The sequence below is a fragment of the Papio anubis genome, chromosome 5 (genome assembly GCF_008728515.1).
Source record: "Papio anubis isolate 15944 chromosome 5, Panubis1.0, whole genome shotgun sequence".
Taxonomy (NCBI): Eukaryota; Metazoa; Chordata; class Mammalia; order Primates; family Cercopithecidae; genus Papio; species Papio anubis.
This window is the reverse complement of record NC_044980.1, coordinates 160,939,610-160,957,638: the sequence shown is the minus strand read 5'-3', so window position 1 is coordinate 160,957,638 and position 18,029 is coordinate 160,939,610. Positions and strand designations below refer to the sequence as shown.

Below are 18,029 nucleotides of genomic sequence, written 5' to 3'. Positions count from 1 at the left end.
TTCTGAAGGATGTTCTATTAGGCAAGCAAGAATGCTGCAGACCAAGCCTACAGGCCGTTCAGGCACCAAACAGTCAAAGGCAAACTTGGTTCTCACAAAGCCTTTCCTACCAAATAAGCAGATGGAGACCCCTTGAGCAGAATAGTCCATAAAAAGAAGGGTGAAATTGGCCAGGCGTGGTGGCTCACACCTGTAATCCCAGCACTTTGGGAGGCCAAGGTGGGCAGATCACGAGGTCAGGAGATCGAGACCAGCCTGGCTAACATGGTGAAAACTCATTTCTGTTTCTACTAAAAATACAAAAAATTAGCTGGGTGTGGTGGCATGCACCTGTAGTCCCAGCTACTCAGGAGGGTGAGGCAGGAGAATCGCTTGAATCCGGGAGGTGGAGGTTGCAGTGAGCCAAGGTCACACCACTGCACTCCAGCCTGAACAACAGAGCGAGACTCCATCTTAAAAAAAAAAAAAAAAAAAAAGGGTGAAATCAAAGATGTTGATAGCCACCACAGATGGGGGCATTTGGTCGAGGAAATAATTCCTTGGAGGGATTTTGAAAAACCAAATGTACTCAGAAAAAGAGCTCACTCACCTTGTTCATGGAGAGAGGGATATCTGCTAAAACAAGGGTAGAATAAGCAAAGACCAAGCAAAGACAGACCCTGGACAACTGGAAGAAAGTGCCAGTGAAGGAATCACAGGAGTGAAAGAAGCTCTAGTCTAAATCACCAGGACTAATTCAGTGTTGCTCTCCTTGACATCCTGGCCTGACCTACGTGATGGTAAAGAACATGCTTCTGTGGGGGCAGACATGGGTTTGTATGTCAGTTCTGTCACTTATTAGCTATCCAACCTTGGGCAAGTTTTCAACTTTCTAAGCTTCAGTTTCCTCATCTGCAGAATGGAGATGGTTCTTACCTCACAGGGTTGCTATGAGAATTAAACTGGGCGATGTATTCAAAGCACACAGCCCAGAACCTAGCACAATCTAGAGTCTTAATAAATGTTAGCAATTATTAGTTCCTGTCCATAGGCTGTGATCTATATGGTGGCAGTGTCTGCAACCCATTTTCTTGGGGTCCAAAAGATGCAGGTTATGTGCACGAAATCCAAACCAGGTTCAGCAAATGAAAGGAAGGCCCAGCCCCCAGGCTTACAACTCTAAAGTAGCTTAGACCGGCTGGGCATGGTGGCTCATGCCTGTAATCCAGCACTTTGGGAGGCCAAGGTGGGTGGATCACCTGAGGTCAGGCATTCGAGACCAGGCTGGCCAACATGGTAAAACCCCATCTCTACTAAAAATACAAAAATTAGCTGGGCGTGGTGGTGCACACCTATAATCCCAGTTACTCAGGAGGCTGAGGCAAGAAAAGTGCTTGAACCCAGGAGGCAGAGGTTGCAGTGAGCCAAGATTATGTCACTGCACTACAGCCTGGGTGACAGAGCAAGACTCTGTCTCAAAAACAAATAAATAGAAAATAAAGCAGCTTAGATCAATTTATTCAAAAGCATTACTGCTGCAATGGGAGTTGAAGATTTTCACATTATGGCAAAAGGAGCCCAAATATCTTTGATTCTTCACCCATCAGGAAAAAAAGAACAAGACAGGTACGCATAGAAGAGGGGAAATTACCAAACAGCAAGCTAATGACATTCCCTCAAATATTTATGTATTTTTTTTTTTTTTGAGACGGAGTCTCACTCTGTTGCCCAGGCTGGAGTGCAGTGGCACGATCTCGGCTCACTGCAAGCTCCGCCTCCCAGGTTCACGCCATTCTCCTGCCTCAGCCTCCCGAGTAGCTGGGACCACAGGCACCCGCCACTACGCCCGGCTAATTTTTTGTGGTTTTTTTTTTAGTAGAGACGGGGTTTCACTGTGTTAGCCAGGATGGTCTCGATCTCCTGACCGCGTGATCCGCCCGCCTCGGCCTCCCAGAGTGCTGGGATTACAGGCGTGAGCCACCACGCCCAGCCATGTATTTTTTTTAAGACAGAGTCTTGCTCTGTAGCCCAAGCTGCAGTGCAACGGCAGGATCTCAGCTCACTGCAACCTCCGCCTGCTGGGTTCAAGTGATTCTCCTGCCTCAGCTTCCCGAGTAGCTGGCACTACAGGAGTGTGCCACTATGCCTGGCTAATTTTGTATTTTTAGGAGAGATGGGGTTTCACCATGTTGGCCAGGCTGGTCTTGAACTCCTGACCTCAGGTGGTCTGCCCACCTCGGCCTCCCAAAGTGTTGGGATTACAGGCGTGAGCCACTGCACCTGGCTGTCCCCCAGATATTTACTTCTCCACCTCCTGCAACTATTTTTTAAATACTTCCTGAACCATCTCAATTTTTCCGAGTAAAACTATAAATATTAGATTTTAAAATATCTCATGTTCTTATGGCACTTGCCACCTTTACAAAGTACTTTCATTTAATCTCATTCAAACTCTACAAATGTTTGTAAGGAAGGCAGATATTTACCTACAGCTATGCTTCTCCAATCTGGCTGCAACCTAGAATCAACTAGGGGCTTTCTAGAAATTCCCTACCCAGGCCATACCACAGACCAAGTAAACCAGAATCTTTGGGGGTGGGCCAGGCATGGGTATTTTTAGCTGTTCCCTCCAGTGATCTGATGAGTCTAATACGTAGCAGAAGCGGGGAACCACTAACTGTTCCTTTTGTTCCCCCAGCTCCAAAGATACCTCCTCATCTCCTTGTAGAAAAGAGATCAAAGTTCCTTATTCGTCCATTGCAGAGCTAAGGGAACCAGGGCTCAGGAAGGTTAAGTGATTTGCTGCTGAGAGGAAGGGCCAGAAACAGAATCCAAAACTCTGGACCGGGGAGCATTCAAGCCTGGCTTAGTGTGCTTCTACTGCATGCCAGCCATTGAGCTACCCATTAACCAAGAATAGAAAAGATGCAGGAAATCATGCTGTTCTATCACAGCGCAGGATGCTATGGAGCCTGGGCTGAGGTGGGGAAGGTATTTCTAAACTTCATTTGTAAGCTGAATCTTAATGCCAAGAAGATGTGAGGCGATGGTGAGGGCCTGGAGAACGGAGTGTGAAGGTTTAGAGTGGCCAGTAAGGGTTGGGGAATGATATTTAAAATGTTCCTAAGTTGGCCAGGCGCGGTGCCTCATGCCTGTAATCCCAACATTTTGGGAGGCCAAGGCAGGCAGATCACCTGAGTTCAGGAGTTTGAGACCAAACTGGCCAACGTGGCAAAACCCTGACTCTACTAAAAAAAAAGAAAAAAGAAAAAAAGAAAAAAAAAAAAATACTGGGCCAGGCACAATGGCTTACGCCTATAATTCCAGCATTTGGGAGGCTGAGGCGAGTGGATCACCTGAGGTTGGGAGTTCAAGACCAGCCTGACCAACATGGAGAAACGCCATCTCTACTAAAAATACAAAATTAGCTGGGCATGGTGGCACATGCCTGTAATCCCAGCTACTCGGGAGGCTGAGGCAGGAGAATCACTTGAACCCAGGAGGCAGATGCTGTGGAGAGTCAAAATCACGCCATTGAACTCCAGGCTGGGTGAGAGTGAGACTCCATTTCAAAAAAAAAAAAAAAAAGTTCATAAGCTAATTAAGACTATTTCAACTGGCTACATGCACCTGTGCTCAGAAGATTCTGCAATCCTGGTCAGTGTCTGCCATTCAACCACTAACAAATATCTGAGGTCTTTCTGGGTGCAAACACTTAGCCAGCAGTTTACAGACTTGAGTGGGCAGCAGAGTTACCCAGACAGCTCATGAAAACCCAGATTGCTGGGCTGTACTCCCAGAGTTTCTCATTCAGTCGGTCTGACATGGAACATGAGAATGTGTTTCTAACAGGTTCTCGGGTGAAGCTGATATGCTGGTCTGGAACCACATTGAAGAACCGTTGTACAAGGGCAAAAACCTTGGAGGGCCTGGTGACCAGTGAAGAGGCTGAAGAAAACCCCAAGGTCCTCCACTGGCTGCTGGTAAATGATTTATATCAGCAACAGAAATAAGCCACTTATGTTTGTTTTGAAACTCCTTGAGCTATTAAGACACCTCTTAATATTCCTGTCCAGAAAAAGTCATTGTCTACTGGGAAGAAGTCTATCTTCTTAGGCATGACCAGTTTTTCCAGGGGACATTTTTCTCAGAGAGAAACAAGAAGTGGTTTACGTCCAAAAAATCTGGTCCTCGGAATAAATGAATTGAGCAGTAACTCTGTAACTATAGAGAAAGTTATCAAATATATTACGGGGACTATAATGGCTGCCATTAGAACTGCCGGGTCAGTGGAACTTGAATATAATGAGAGATGTCTAATGTGATTATTACTAACTCTATGAGATGGCTTCTAATTTATTCTCATTTTGCCAATGAAGAAATGAAGGCTCAAAAAGACGTAAGTAACTTTGACCAAGGTCACAGAACCAGCAAGTGGCAAAGGTATGCAAAGCTGAAGCAGTGGTCTAGAGGAATAGCGGTGGGTAAGACCTCCCTAGAGGGCTGAAGTGAGGATTCCACGAGAGGAGGTATTTGCTCTTCCTCAAAACCACCTCCCTGTACTTCCTGGAGATGAAGTAGGGAAAGTTTCCTGGGGTGCAGGAGCCCAGGGACCCTTCCTCTCCCAAGCAGATCAGTGCAGGGGAGTCCTGGCTCAGTTCCACTGAGAAACAGGGAGGGCAATTTCCTCTGATCCTGCCGTGGCCATGAAAATTCAAATTCCATACATTCCAATGAAAGAGAAGTCCCTTCGGTCTTCTGGAATCCGCTTAGACTGGCTGCTTCCCCGTGTCTGCCTGCTTTCTTCTTGAGACAGGGTCTCACTCTGTCACCCAGGCTGGAGTGCAATGATGTAAACACAGCTCACTGCAGCCTTGACCTCCTGGGATCAAGCGACTCCCACTTTAGCCTCTGGTGTAGCTGGGACTACAGGTGTGGACCACCATGCCCAGCTCATTTTTTGAATGTTTGTAGAGATGGGCAAGAAAGTGAGATCCCATCTTACTTTCAAAGTGGGATCTCACTTTCTTGCCCAGGCTGGTCTCAAACTCCTGGGCTCAAACCATCCTCCTGTATCAGACTCCCAAAGTGCTGGGATTACAGGTGTGAGCTGCCATACCTGGCCTCCTGTGCCTTATCTTTTAATGAACAAGAAAAACCCACAGGATTTTGCTACTGGTCAGGCTTTGGTCAGCAAAAGAAAAGAACATGATATATGGTCCTCATAATCACAGTCCTCATAAACACAGGTAGAGAGTGTTGGCTCATGAGACCATTTCCTTTAGCTCTCTTAGCATAGGGAGGACGAAGTTACTTCATTTGTCTTCAGTTTCCTCATCTGCAAAACAGGGATAATTGAGTACCCTCTCCTAGGTTATTATAAGGAGTCAATGAGTCAGTATATTAGTTGGTTGGTATGAGTGGGGTCAAGCCAGCATCATCATCTGGGGACGTGCAGGAAATGCACATTCTTGGGCCCCACCCAGATCCACTGACTCAAACTGAGTATTTAACAAGCCCTCCAGGTGGTTCTGATGTTTCCTCAAGTTTGACAACCACTGCACTTGAAAGTAAGCTCCATGAGGACAGGAGTTTTGTTGGTTTATTCCCTGCTGAACCCTCAGTGCCCAAACAATGCCTGACGTATTACAGGTACACTATCCAATAAGTATTTGTTAAATGACTGAATGTGTCCAGATGAGACAGGAGAGGAAGAAAACAGACTGAGAGAGCCTAGTATTTCTACTATATTTGCACAGCTCCATGACTAGCTGTGCCTCTCACTAATTTGTAGTAAATTCTGTGAGTTGGAGACTCTATTGTGTATCACCCTAGCATTCCCAGCAATTAGCCTACCTCACCACAATAGGCTCTTGATAACATCCTACTAAAGGCCCCAAGGTCTCCCGGCTTCAAATCTAGGTTTGCACCACCACTGTCAACAGATGTCACCAGGTCTGTCCCTCCACCTTCCTAAAAGAGCTCTAGAGAACACCAAATCCCCAGTCATAATGCGATTTATCTGTTTAACTATTTCCCAGTCTCATCACCTGTGTGCACACCCCATTGCAGCAGGGACTTTGCTCTGATCCTCCGCTCTGGCAACAGAGTCTGAGCACAGTAGGCACTCCATAAATACCTGCTGAGTGAATGTCCAACCCCCCACTGGGTGGGACGTGATAAATGCCAATGCCCTTCCTGCAACACCACCATGCTCAAATCAGCAGGTCCTCAAACAGCTCTCAAACAGCGCAAAAGGGAAGACTGAGTGAGGGGACAAGATATCAAAGCAGTTACAAATGAGTTCCAGAGACCTCCAGTTCCTGCATCAGCCTTTTTAGCTCTGCCATGACAACTGCAATTCATTACCCTGATTCACACACAACCCTGGTGCCAGCTCACTGGCAAGAGTCGCTTCAGTCCAGAAATTCCAAAGAAGGGCTTGCCTCCGATAAGACTGGGGGAGGAGGGGAGTTTATTGATTCATACAATGAGTGCTGCCAAGGTGGTTTGCGAGCTCTGATGTCAACGTGGCTCAGGTGAGCCATGGCCCACCAGGAAGAGACTAGAGTTGGCAAGGGAGAAACAAGGGTTTTAGTTGCTCTGCCATTACCAATGCATAGGAGGGTAGGTTTAGCTAACTGGAAGGCATGATGTGCACTAAGCATTGTTTTAAGACTTTCTATATTGGGCCGGGCGCGGTGGCTCAAGCCTGTAATCCCAACACTTTGGGAGGCTGAGGCAGGCGGATCCGCGAGGTCAGGAGATCGAGACCATCCTGGCTAAGCATGGTGAAACCCCGTCTCTATTAAAAATACAAAAACTAGCCCGGGAAGCGAGGTGGCGGGTGTCTGTAGTCCCAGCTACTTTCGGGAGGCTGAGGCGAGAATGCGGCGTGAGCCGGGAAGGCTTGCAGTGAGCTGAGATCCGGCCACTCAGCCAGGCTGACAGAAGCCGAACTCCGTCTCAAAAAAAAAAAAAAAAAAAAGACTTTCTATATTGGAGGTCATATCCTCACCATGACTCTCAGGGGTAGGTAGGTTGTACTTTTTTTTTTTTTTTTTTTTTTTTGAGACGATCTGTCCTGGGTGGAGTGCAGTGGTCGCGATCTGGCTCAGTGCAAGCTCCGCCTCGGACCATCATTCTCCTCAACCTAATTAGCTGGGGTTTTGGCATCCCTCATGCCAGCTAATCCCTTATTTTACCCCAGGTAAGAAATGGGGTTTCACTGTATTGTAAGATGGTCTCACGATCTCCTGACCTTGTGATCCGCCCGTCTTGGCCTCCCAAAGTGCTGGGATTACAGGCGTGAGCCACCCGGCGCTGTGAAGTTCACCCATCGCTTGTTTTACAGCTGAGAAGGAACTGGTTCAAGGTGCTTTTGAAACGAAGTTTCGCTCTTGTTGCCAGGCTGGATCGCAATGGCACAATCTCGACTCACTGCAACCTCTGCCTCCCGGGTTCAAGCGACTCTCCTGCCTCAGCCTCCTGAGCAGCCGGGATTACAGGTGCCTGCTACCACGCCCGGCTAATTTTTTTGTATATTTAGTAGAGATGGTGTTTCACCATGTTGACCAGGGTGGTCTTGAACTTCTGACCTCAGGCAATCCACCCGCCTTGGCCTCCCAAAGTGCTGGGATTACAAGCATCAGCCACCGTGCCTGGCCCCACTTACTATTTTAAAGTGACAAAGCCAGACTTGACTCAGTGTCCTCTAATGATCTTTGTGGAGAGCTTATCTACTACAGGGAATCATGAATCGTGTGGTGTGCAATCCCATGTTTGGGTGGAACCACTCACACACATACATTTTTTTTTCCATGGTGAAAAAATGAGCTTGTCACTTGAGTTGTCTCTCGGCCTCAGTTTCCCATTTGCAAAATGCCAGAAAAACATGATGGCAATAGTGTTTGGCATGTGACAGACGCTGGATAAGGATCTTTAAAGACAATCATGATTATTAATCACCATTATCACCAGGTGCCAGTTATTGTTCTCACTGTTAGTGATACAAAGTCAAACAATGCACTCATAAGAAATTCCTGGAATACACAGTGAAATGCTCACAGCGCGACTCTCCAAGAAAAGCCACGACAGATGTCGGACTGGAAGGCCGTCCCAGGGTCATCTCATCCTAGCAGCCACCTGATGCCTGCATCTTGACATTTCATCCTTCTAAGTCTGTTACCCGTCAGTGGATCCCAGGGGCTGCCCCAGGGACGAATCCAACAAGTAACCGCCACTGGGCAGGGAGGAAGCCATTGTGGGGGCTGCTACCAAAACAGGCCCGGGCAACAGCAGGCAGCCGACTGGGGAAAGTCAGCAGCTGCAGTTGGCCTGGTGTCCTCGCTGCCAGAGAGTGATGAATGGAGCAAGAGAAGAAAAAAAAAGCCAACAAAGGTGTCCCTAATCTTGATGCAGCTTCAATTTTTTTTTTTTTTCTGGCTGACCATTGAGTGAGAACTTAAGCCTCCATCCCTTTTCTTTGGCAGACATTTGAAACTGAAAGATCCCATTTCTTCCCAACAGAGAGATGTCATGGGTAGAAGCATTGAGCAGGCAATTGGCAAGGGGTGGGGGGTGGGGAGAATGGACATGTGACCCACCACACTTGTCCTTTTTCTTCCCCTCCTCCTCACTCTCTGCTCCACCCCCTCTTCCCCATGCCACATCTTTAGAGAATATTCTCCCCCACACAACAGTGAACGCCTGCCCCCTCCTCCCGCCACCCCATTATTTTTTTTTTTTTTTGCTGCTCAGGAACTAAAGGCTAAATGGCCTGCTGGGGAAGGTTTAATAAGAAAATGTCACTGTATCCCGTTTCTTAGTTTTCTCTTTCTTTATCTCACTCTGAAACCAATTCGAGGCAGCAGCAACTGAGCCTTTCGCTGTTCTACCTAAAGGTATGCAGCTGGCTGGCCATCTCCATGCTGGGAGAGGCAAGACGGGAGTTTTTTGCCCAGATCCAGCCCTCAGCTCTGTCCAAGTGGAAGTGCTTCCCGTAGCAAGTAGCCAGGAGCTGGTGACAGGGATGTCACCAGGCCACTTCTCCAAGTGAAGTGGATTCCTCTTATCCAGGGCCCCTTGCTGAACCGGAGGCTGCAGAGCCTCATCACCTAGCACTACATGTGACTGGAGAGAGCTCCTGATACACGTCATGGACAGCCGCCTGACATTAGGTCGGCATTCCCTGCAAATGCCACTGAAGCCTGATCAAGCCTTCTGTCACTGAGGGAACCGTGCAGCAAGACAGTGGCCACCTTTGACTCCCCTATTCTAGCCTTGTTTCTCCTTATGTGCACCTGAACTTGGCATGCCAACCTTCCAGGTAACTAAGGCAACCTGATTCTCTTCCCTTCAAAAGGGCAGTGTTTTTCTCACAGCAATCTGGGACCCCAGGGAATTGGAAAATTGGGTCAGTTTGGCTAAGCCCTCTCCCCGGGAGGGGGAGGGATGGCGACAGAGAGGAATGGCCTTGGCTACTCATTCCCTGGCTGTTGGGAGCATTTACCCAAGCGACTTGGAAAGGACTGTGAACTCCCTATACACACTGCATCCTTCAGAGTCCCTCTGCCTACATCTCTCTTCTCCCATCCCCAAAGCTCTGGTTAGCCAGCTGCTCCCAGAAGGTGGAGTTTATACCAAACTCCTAAGCTCCCAAGCTGCCATGAGGATCTCACTGGCTTCTCTGGTTAAGGCTCCCTAGCAAAGTCTCTCCCTGAGATCCACATCAGGTTCACCCGTTTTAAGAACAAATGGTAACTCTCAAGCCCAGCTGTCAACAGGGCACTCTGGGGCCCTGAGATGGATTAATAAGCCAGGACAGAGCCAGACCAGGCTACAACTAGTATGAGTGTAGATGCCAGTATCCAGCTAGGTGGGCTCCAGTCCTGGATGCAACACCTGTTGGTGATCTTGAGCAAGTTACTTAACACTTTTTTTTTGTTTGTTTTTTTGAGACAGCGTTTCACCCTTGTGGCCCAGGCTAGAGTGCAGTGGTGCGATCTCAGCTCACTGCAACCTCCGCCTCCCGAGTTCAAGTGATTCTCCTGTCTCAGCCTCCTGAGTAGCCGGATTACAGGCATGTGCCACCACGCCCGGCTAATATTTTGTATTTTTAGTAGAGACGGGGTTTCACCATGTTGGCCAGGCTGGTCTTGAACTCCTGACCTCAGGTGATCCACCCACCTCAGCCTCCCAAAGTCCTAGAATTACAAGAGTGAGCCACCGCGCCTGGCTGGTTACTTAACCTTTCTAAATTTCAGCTCCCTCATCTGACGTACTTACCCCATATGGCTGTTGAAAAGATAAAATGAGGTCACAATACAGAATGCTTAGCTCAGTGGGCAGCAGAGAGTAAACACTCAATAGATGTTGGTATTGACTATTATTTTATTCCTCTCTGGGTTACCAAATCTCTTACTTCTCCCTATTATCAATCCTAGTGTTTTTAAACCTCATTTCTTTCTTAATAATTGACATAGGATGTTCCCAAGCATGGTAGACTCCCATGGAATACATAGATCTTAAACTCAAGCCTTGGAAAGAGATAAAAAGCCCTCTAATAACTTGTATATAAGTATTAGTATTATATGTCTACAGGTATTAGTGGATCATTAAGAGCAGAAGCATGGAGAATAGAGAGGTTCTGGGTAATTTCCCTGGCAGACTGGTTTTAACTCTCATTTAAGAAACCTTGTTGGGTGGGGCACAGTGGCTCATGCCTGTAATCCTAGCACTTTGGGAGGCTGAGGCAGGCGGATAATTTGAGGTCAGGAGTTCGAGACGAGCCTGGCCAACATGGTGAAACCCTATCTCTACTAAAAATACAAAAATTAGCCGGGCGAGGTGGCATGCACCTGTAATCCTAGCTACTTGGGAGGCTGAGGCACGAGAATTGCTTGAACCTGGGAAGTAGAGGTTGCAAAGAGCTGAGATTGCACCACTGCACTCCAACCTGAGTGACTGAGCAAGACTCAGTCTCAAAAAAAAAAAAAAAAAAAAAAGCTTGTTGGAATATGACATTAGACTGACAATAACTCTAAATCCATTTTAATTGACTATAAAAATAGGAATTTACTTGCAATCACTGGAACTGTAATCATTTGACATATAGCAAATTCCTATGACACAACTCACAAATGATTGTGACACACCATGAATACAACTTCCTGGTCTATACAATCAAAACGGATTATGGAGAATAAGGCAGCCATACACATAAAATATGTGTGATTATCATTGATGAGAAGGACATAGATCTAATTTTTAGTAAAAAATGTGTGTAAGAGAAAGAGAAAAAGAAACTTTTACTAGACTCAAGGTTGGCATTTATTTTCTGTGTGACCTTGGGCAAGTCACTTGTCTCTGGTTCTCAATTTCTTTCCTTTTTTTTTTTTTTTTTTTGAGATGGAGTTTTGCTCTTGCTGCCCAGGCTAGAGTGCAATAGCACGATCTCGGCTCACTGCAACCTCCGCCTCCCAGGTTCAAGTGATTCTCCTGCCTCAGCCTCCCAAGTAGCTGGGATTATAGGCATGCACCACCACGCCTGGCTAATTTTGTACTTTTAGTAGAGACTGGGTTTCTCTGTATTGGTCAGGCTGGTCTCGAAACTCCCTACCTCAGGTGATCTGCCCGCCTCAGCCTTCCAAAGTGCTGGGATTATAGTTGTGAGCCACCGCACCTGGCTGGCTCTCAATTTCATCAGTGAAATGAGAGGCCTGGATGTCACGAACAGAAAGGTCCACTCCAGCTGCAAAATTGGGTAGATATGCAGGCTCCATTTGATGCTGGTGTTTCACACGTACTTTCTAGTAAAAGTTAAAGGAACTGGCATTCCTGAGTGTCCCCTGCACGTCAGACTTAATGCTTGCTGCCCTACCTACCTTCACTTACTTATCACCCATAACTACCCTTGATGGTTAATGGACATCTCCCCATTCATTAGAAGACAAACCCAAGGTTCAGGGAGATTATGTCAATTACCAAGGTAACTCAGGTAGCAAGTGGCAGATCCAAGATTCCAGGAGCCAAAGACTCACTTACCCACATTTGCCCTCTAGGTGCCCATGACCTGGCCACACCAGAATGGTCACAAGTAAGTGAAATCATGCCTGTCTTAGCTCCATTTCCCAAGGCCAAATTCCTTAGGCACTGGAGCAGCGGTCTTGATTCTGCAGGTAACCCAGCAGGAAGTAAAATGAGACAGTGGTTAGTAATGTGTGTTCTGGTGTGAGCCTGCCTAGTATTCACATCTCAGCTCCACAAAGGTCGAGGGGCTTTACCAAGCCTCCCTGAGCATTGGGTAATTCAGGTAGGTAATAGTTGTACCTAGTCCCAGGGTTGTTAGGAGGATTTAAAGAGATAGCCCACATAAAGCTGTCAGCAGACTGCCTGAATATAGTAAATACCCAATCATTATTTGCTACCTAGCTAAATAGGAGGGCTTTTGATGGTGGCAAGCAATTTCCAAGCTTATCTATGGCAGGAGTTATGAACCTGGGGTCCAGGAGGTCCCTGAAATTATTTAAAAACCTTTTCTCTAGGAAGAGTTCTGAACCTTTATCAGTCTCATAAGGGTCTGTGACCTGACAGGGGTTAAGACTTTTTGACTGCTGTAGACCTGACTTCCTACCATATATATTATTTCTCAAATAACAGGGTTAGCAAAAGATCCTCAAGTCGTGGGAGAAATTGCTGGATCCTCTCAGCATGGCCTCTCCAGCCATGTGTGCCTCTGGTATTTATCACACAGTCCCAGAAACTGCCCAGAATTCCCAGGTGGTTCCTATAAGAAGGTCTGAATACAAACCGCACAAAAAGAAGGAATCAGGCTGCAGGAACCTTCTCTGGGAGGGCCAGCCCCAAAGATCTATTCTTCCTCCGAGAACAATCGGTGCATTTGTTTTGCATACCACGAAGTGAAATACACAGGACACTGGCCCCTTTTCTGGGAGCTCACAAAAGCACCCGGAGTTACTCCGCAAAAGGAGCATGGCTCCAAGGTGCTGTTCAGACCTGATCCACAGCACCTGATTCCGGAAGGGCCTGTCACCTTCCCAGTCTGGCCTTGACTCAGGAAAAGCCTGTGGTGCTGCTGGAGCCTTTGGCCCAGTGGGCAGGACCCAAGCTGTCCACTGGACCCTCTCCGGTTGTTGGGACAACCATCCTCAGGAATTTCGGCCTCCCAGTCTTCCCCTGGGTGAGAAGGGGAGAGAGTTGGCAAGGCTGGCTGCTTGGCTGCTCTTCCAACCCCCTGGTGAAAGGGGAAGCTGAAAACTGGATTCCCTACCCCCAGCAGCTCCTGGCCGGCCAGCACACAAAACAGCTCAGCCCCAGAGGGAGGAATGTGCCAAGACATTCTTTAGGGTTGGTAACCAGAGACGCTATTTTGTCCTTGGTGGCTAAGAAATCACTTTTCTGACCGCAGGACCATTTGACTTACTTCTTTTAAATTCAAGGGAATGGGTGGGCATCTCCATGATTCAGGTAAGGAAAAATCCAAGGCAAATAAACACGCACGCATACACACACACGGAGTGGAATTTTTAGTGCAATTTTTTGTCTCACAGCATTAATTAATTGCAGGGATATAACTACCTTGGCAGAATTTTTTCTCCCCAACCCACCACCCCCAAAATAAGTTTGGTTCTTTTCAGCTTTGTTAAATTTCTTCTTCCTTTTTCTCATAGCCAATCCCTGTTCCCCCTTCTCCTCTCATGGAGTCTGGAGACGTAAGAGAGGCAGAAAGGTTTGAAATAATATCTAAGAGCTGGCAGGCCCATGAAGACCATCTAACCAACCCACTTCTCAAGCACTCAAACCTCAGAGAGGTCAAGCGATTTGCCCAAGGCCACACAGACAGGACTAAAAGGCAAAAATGGGGTATGCCAGAGGGAAATTCCAGAAAACCACAAGTGGATATCCTCCAATTAGCCCTTTTCCAAAACGTGCAAAGCCGTACGTTGTTTTTCCAAAACGAGCACAATAGTGACCCCCAGAGTTGACCTGAGACCCCCCTCAGGATCCCAAGTTCAGGGGCCCAACACCAGCCCAGTGCAGGTGGGATGACAAGGAGGTACAGAGATGAAGCTTTGAAACCAGTGACACAAGGCCAAGTGTGGTGGCTCACACCTGTAATCCTAGCACTTTGGGAGGCTGAGGTGGGCGGATTGCCTGAGCTCAGGAGTTCAAGACCAGCCTGGGCAACACGGTGAAACCCTGTCTCTACTAAAATACAAAAAATTGCCTGGACGTGGTGGCGTGCGCCAGTAGTCCCAGCTACTGGGGAGGTTGAGGCAGGAGAATTGCTTGAACCCAGGAGGCGGAGGTTGCAGTGAGTCAAGATCTTGCCACTGCACTCCAGCCTGGGCAACAGAGAGAGACTCTGTCTCCAAAAAACAAAAACAAACAAACTAAAAAACAAAAGCAAACAAACAAAAAAACCAGTGACACAAGATGAAGAAGGTGAGCTGCTCACCTAAGTGCCACTGTGTTTCTGCCTCCTCTCCACAGCTTGTCAATCTGCTTAAAAACAAAGGCTGGGCAAGCAAGGCATTGGGGCCTTAGGCTGGCCACAGTACCTAGCTAAAATATACTAACACTGTTTTTTTGTTTTTGTTTTTGCCTATCTTTTTTGTTTCCCCTTTATGACAATAGATATAGCTAGTTTCCCATTTGTGAAAATAGTACACAAATTTTTAAAGTGAGTTGATCTAAAGTCAAGGAGTAAGTAAGCAATAGCACAGGTGGATATAGCAAAAAAAATCATGGAGGTGGTCCATGTAACACTAAAATTTGGGAGATTGTGCTCTAGCCAATCAGTTCTTCATAGAAGCTACTTGCTTGCCCTTTTCCAAGGGTAAAGAATTACTGTTGAGAGGAGTCTCCTATTGCTGTATTAGAAGTCCCCAGATGCATGATTATCAGTGTTGGCAGGGGCGGTCCTTTCCCTCCAACAGGACGTCCAATTGCTAACAGCACACAGGCCTCAGTAAACTACAGGGACCTAAAGTGGGGCAGGTCACATACGCCTGAACTTGTGTCTGCTCTGAGAAAAGGACAAGAGAAAAGATGCTGCCAAGTGCACCAACACAGTAACAGAGCCGGCAACTGACCTGAGTAGGGGTAGGGAAGCAGCGTGTCAGGGTGACAAGTTTGAAGGTTAGCACTTCAGAGCTGGTGAAGAACTGGTATGCAGAATGGCAGAAAAATAAAAATATTTGAGCAAATCACACCTCTGGGCTTCAAATTTTCTCTTATGTTTCAAATGGGAGTTGGGCTCTGATCTACATCCCTTCCAACTTTTAAGCAACCCAATATTCCCTTCCAAGCAAACCTTTTAAATTCAGGGAAATGGTGGGCCTCCCACATCTGACAAACAGGGAAACTGAGGCTCAGAGGTTGAGGTAGCTTACCTAAGAGATGCTCTCTAGCACTAAATATTTACCTTCCAGATTACATTCATGAGACATTCAGCATGGTGCTGAGTGTAGAGGAGACATCCAGGAAGTGCTGAATGAATGAATGAATGAATGAATGAAAGACAGAACGAATGTAAGTGCTCCCAGAAGATACCGAGAATCTCAACTCTCATTTTCTTTCTGCTTATTTTCTTTTTTTAACTCACATCTTGCTACATACACTTCTGGGACACCTCCACCCCAACCACACAAGATGAAGAGTCCAAGAAATTCACCTTGGTTGCTTTACAGGGACCTGACCCCCAAGGTCACAGACACGTTTAAAGTCCACATTCCCCAAGACACTGCCCACAGACCGTGTCAGCAACACCGTGGTCCGGGGACTCCAGGACACACATGGAGAGGGTGTATGTATCTGTACGTGTAGCATGTGAGCAAAGAAATGCCAACCAACCAGGAGAAAGTCTGGAGAGGTAAGAGCCACACCGAGCCATCTCAGGCTCCACCTGCCTCTGCACATCATCTCAACCTACAGCGGCCTGGTACCCACCAAGGTCAGGTCCCGCTGTTGCAGGGCTGAGGAGCCTCGCCGCCCCCTCCCCCGACCAGGGAAGAAAGGGAGGAGAAAGAGGCGAGGGGCAGGGCTTTCCGGGGCCTCTCACCTCCATCTCCATCCTAACAGCTTCCAAGTTGCTGCCAGATTCTTGGATAACCAGTCTCCCTCATCTGCCCTCCCCCGCTTCTTCACTTCCTCCCCACCCTCGGGTTCCACGGCCCCCTGGCTGCCCCTGTGCTGTTCTCAGCAGCTTCCAAGGCACCTGTCAAAAAGCACACCCCAGGATGCCTTCCCCTGAGCCAAGTGCCCTCTCTCCAGTGGTCTCTCACGGAATCCTGGGGTCCTGGCCACCCCCTCCAAACCGGACACCTCCCCATCCCCATCCGCCCACCCCCACGCTGGGTGGAAGCTTCCCCGGGAAGACCCGGCTTCACCCGGTTAGGTCGCTCCCCCAACCCCCGCCCCCGCCCGACCTCTCTTCCCAAAGGGGGCGGGCGGGGCTAGAGCTTAAGGTCAAAACTCCTGGCAGGTGCCGGCTGGGGCCTAAGTCCTCCAACTGGGGATGGTGGTGGGGCAGCCTGGGCCAGCTCCCTGGCAGGCTCCTCCTCTCAGTTGCCCACTGAGGCGGGAGCAGCGCTCCAGAAGGTTGCGGGGAGCAGGAGGTGGCGAACTGAAGAGAGCTCAAGAGGCACGCAGAGCTCCCCCGCCCCCGCCCAGTCCCAGCCGGCGGCTGCAGAGGCAGGTGGGGGCCCGGGCGGGGGAGTGGGGGCACGGAGGAGGGCCCCGGGGTCCTACCTGTCCCGCGGGTCGATCCAGCTGGTGGTGCGGTTCGTGTGGTCTATGTAGTAGACCTTGCCGTCGAAGTCGCGCGCCTCCTCCCAGCCCTCCGGCAGGGGCAGCTCCGGCCGGGGCATCTTCCCGAGCGCTGCCGGCGCTCCCCCATGCAGCTCCCGACCGCAGCGGGGGCTCAGCGGCTCCAGCCGGCCGCTCTTAGCCCGGGCGGCCGCCGAGGCACCATGATCCGGGGGGTGGCGCCCGCGGATTGGGGGCCCTAGTGGGGGCCGGCCGGGGTGGCGCCGCTGTCCATGCGGCCCTGCGTCCCCGACCCGGCGCCGCCCGCTCCTCCCGCCGCCGGCCTCTCACGCTGCCATGTGCGTCCGCAGCGGCGCGGTGCGAGCCCGGGTGCGCGCCCAGCCGGCCGGGCAGAGCGAGCCGAGCGCCGCCGCCGCCGTCTGCCCTCCTCCGCCGCGCGGCGCGCTGCGCCCTCCACGCCGCCGCTGCCGCTGCCGCCTCCCTCTCCTCCCTGCAGCCGGGTGCCGTCCCTCCTCTCCGCTACGCCGCTCTGAGCTCGCTAGGTTTCTGACTTCTGCCTCCGCCAGGTGCGGCTCGGGCGGTGCAGGTAGCCGCGCTGCCCCGGAAACGGGAGGTGGAGCGCCGGCCGCCTGGGTTCCCGGGTCCCCTCCCAGCGCGCAGCGCCACGAGGGCGGGTCCTAGGGCCCGAGACGCGCCCCCTCGTGGGACAGTCCCAGCCGCCGGCCACCCCTACGCTGCCCCTGCCAGGGGAAGAAGAGACCGCCCCTCACCTGCGTCCCAGACCTAGGGGGCTGGGCCGAAAACCGCTCTGCCTCTAGTTAAAATGCTCCTGTCTCTCTCCACCCGGAGTAGCCAGGCTCTTGGCACAGGTGGCCCCAGATCTTAAAACTCCCTGCTTTTCTGTGGTGTAGAATCAGGAGTCAGGCAAGAAGTGGTTAAATGGAAACATTCTTGCGAATTGGGAAACATAAGTTTTCCAGGATCTCTGGTCCCTTCCCCCAACACACGCACCATCTGTCTCCTTCTATTCAACTCTCCCTACGACGTTTCGCCCACCCTCCACCCCTCCCCACCATTTGGAAATGTAGCTGGCTCCCCTCAGGGCCCCTAAAATTAGGAGCGCTGTGGATCCGCTTTCCTGGGCGGACTTCCAGAGGGTGTCAAGGAAAACACTTTGTAAAAGTAATAGTAATGCCATTGTTATTGTTAGCTAAATTGAGGACTTACTTGTGACAGGCTGTGGCTAGCAGCTTCAGAAC

The 18,029-nt window shown here is 49.5% G+C and overlaps 1 protein-coding gene across 5 annotated transcripts in view; it reads right to left on the bottom strand.

The window, feature by feature from the left end:
- Positions 1-17,371, bottom strand: part of WWC1 (WW and C2 domain containing 1) — a 173,385-nt gene extending 156,014 nt beyond the window's left edge. For 4 of the 5 annotated variants that reach the window (XM_031666591.1, XM_031666592.1, XM_031666593.1 and 1 more), the window contains exon 1: positions 16,753-17,371. In XM_031666591.1, coding sequence (XP_031522451.1) covers positions 16,753-16,871 — 119 coding nt within the window. In that variant the 5' untranslated portion in view covers positions 16,872-17,371. The remainder of the gene's footprint in view (positions 1-16,752) is intronic. The other variant, XM_031666595.1, reaches the window with a different exon arrangement.
- Positions 17,372-18,029: the final 658 nt, after the last annotated feature.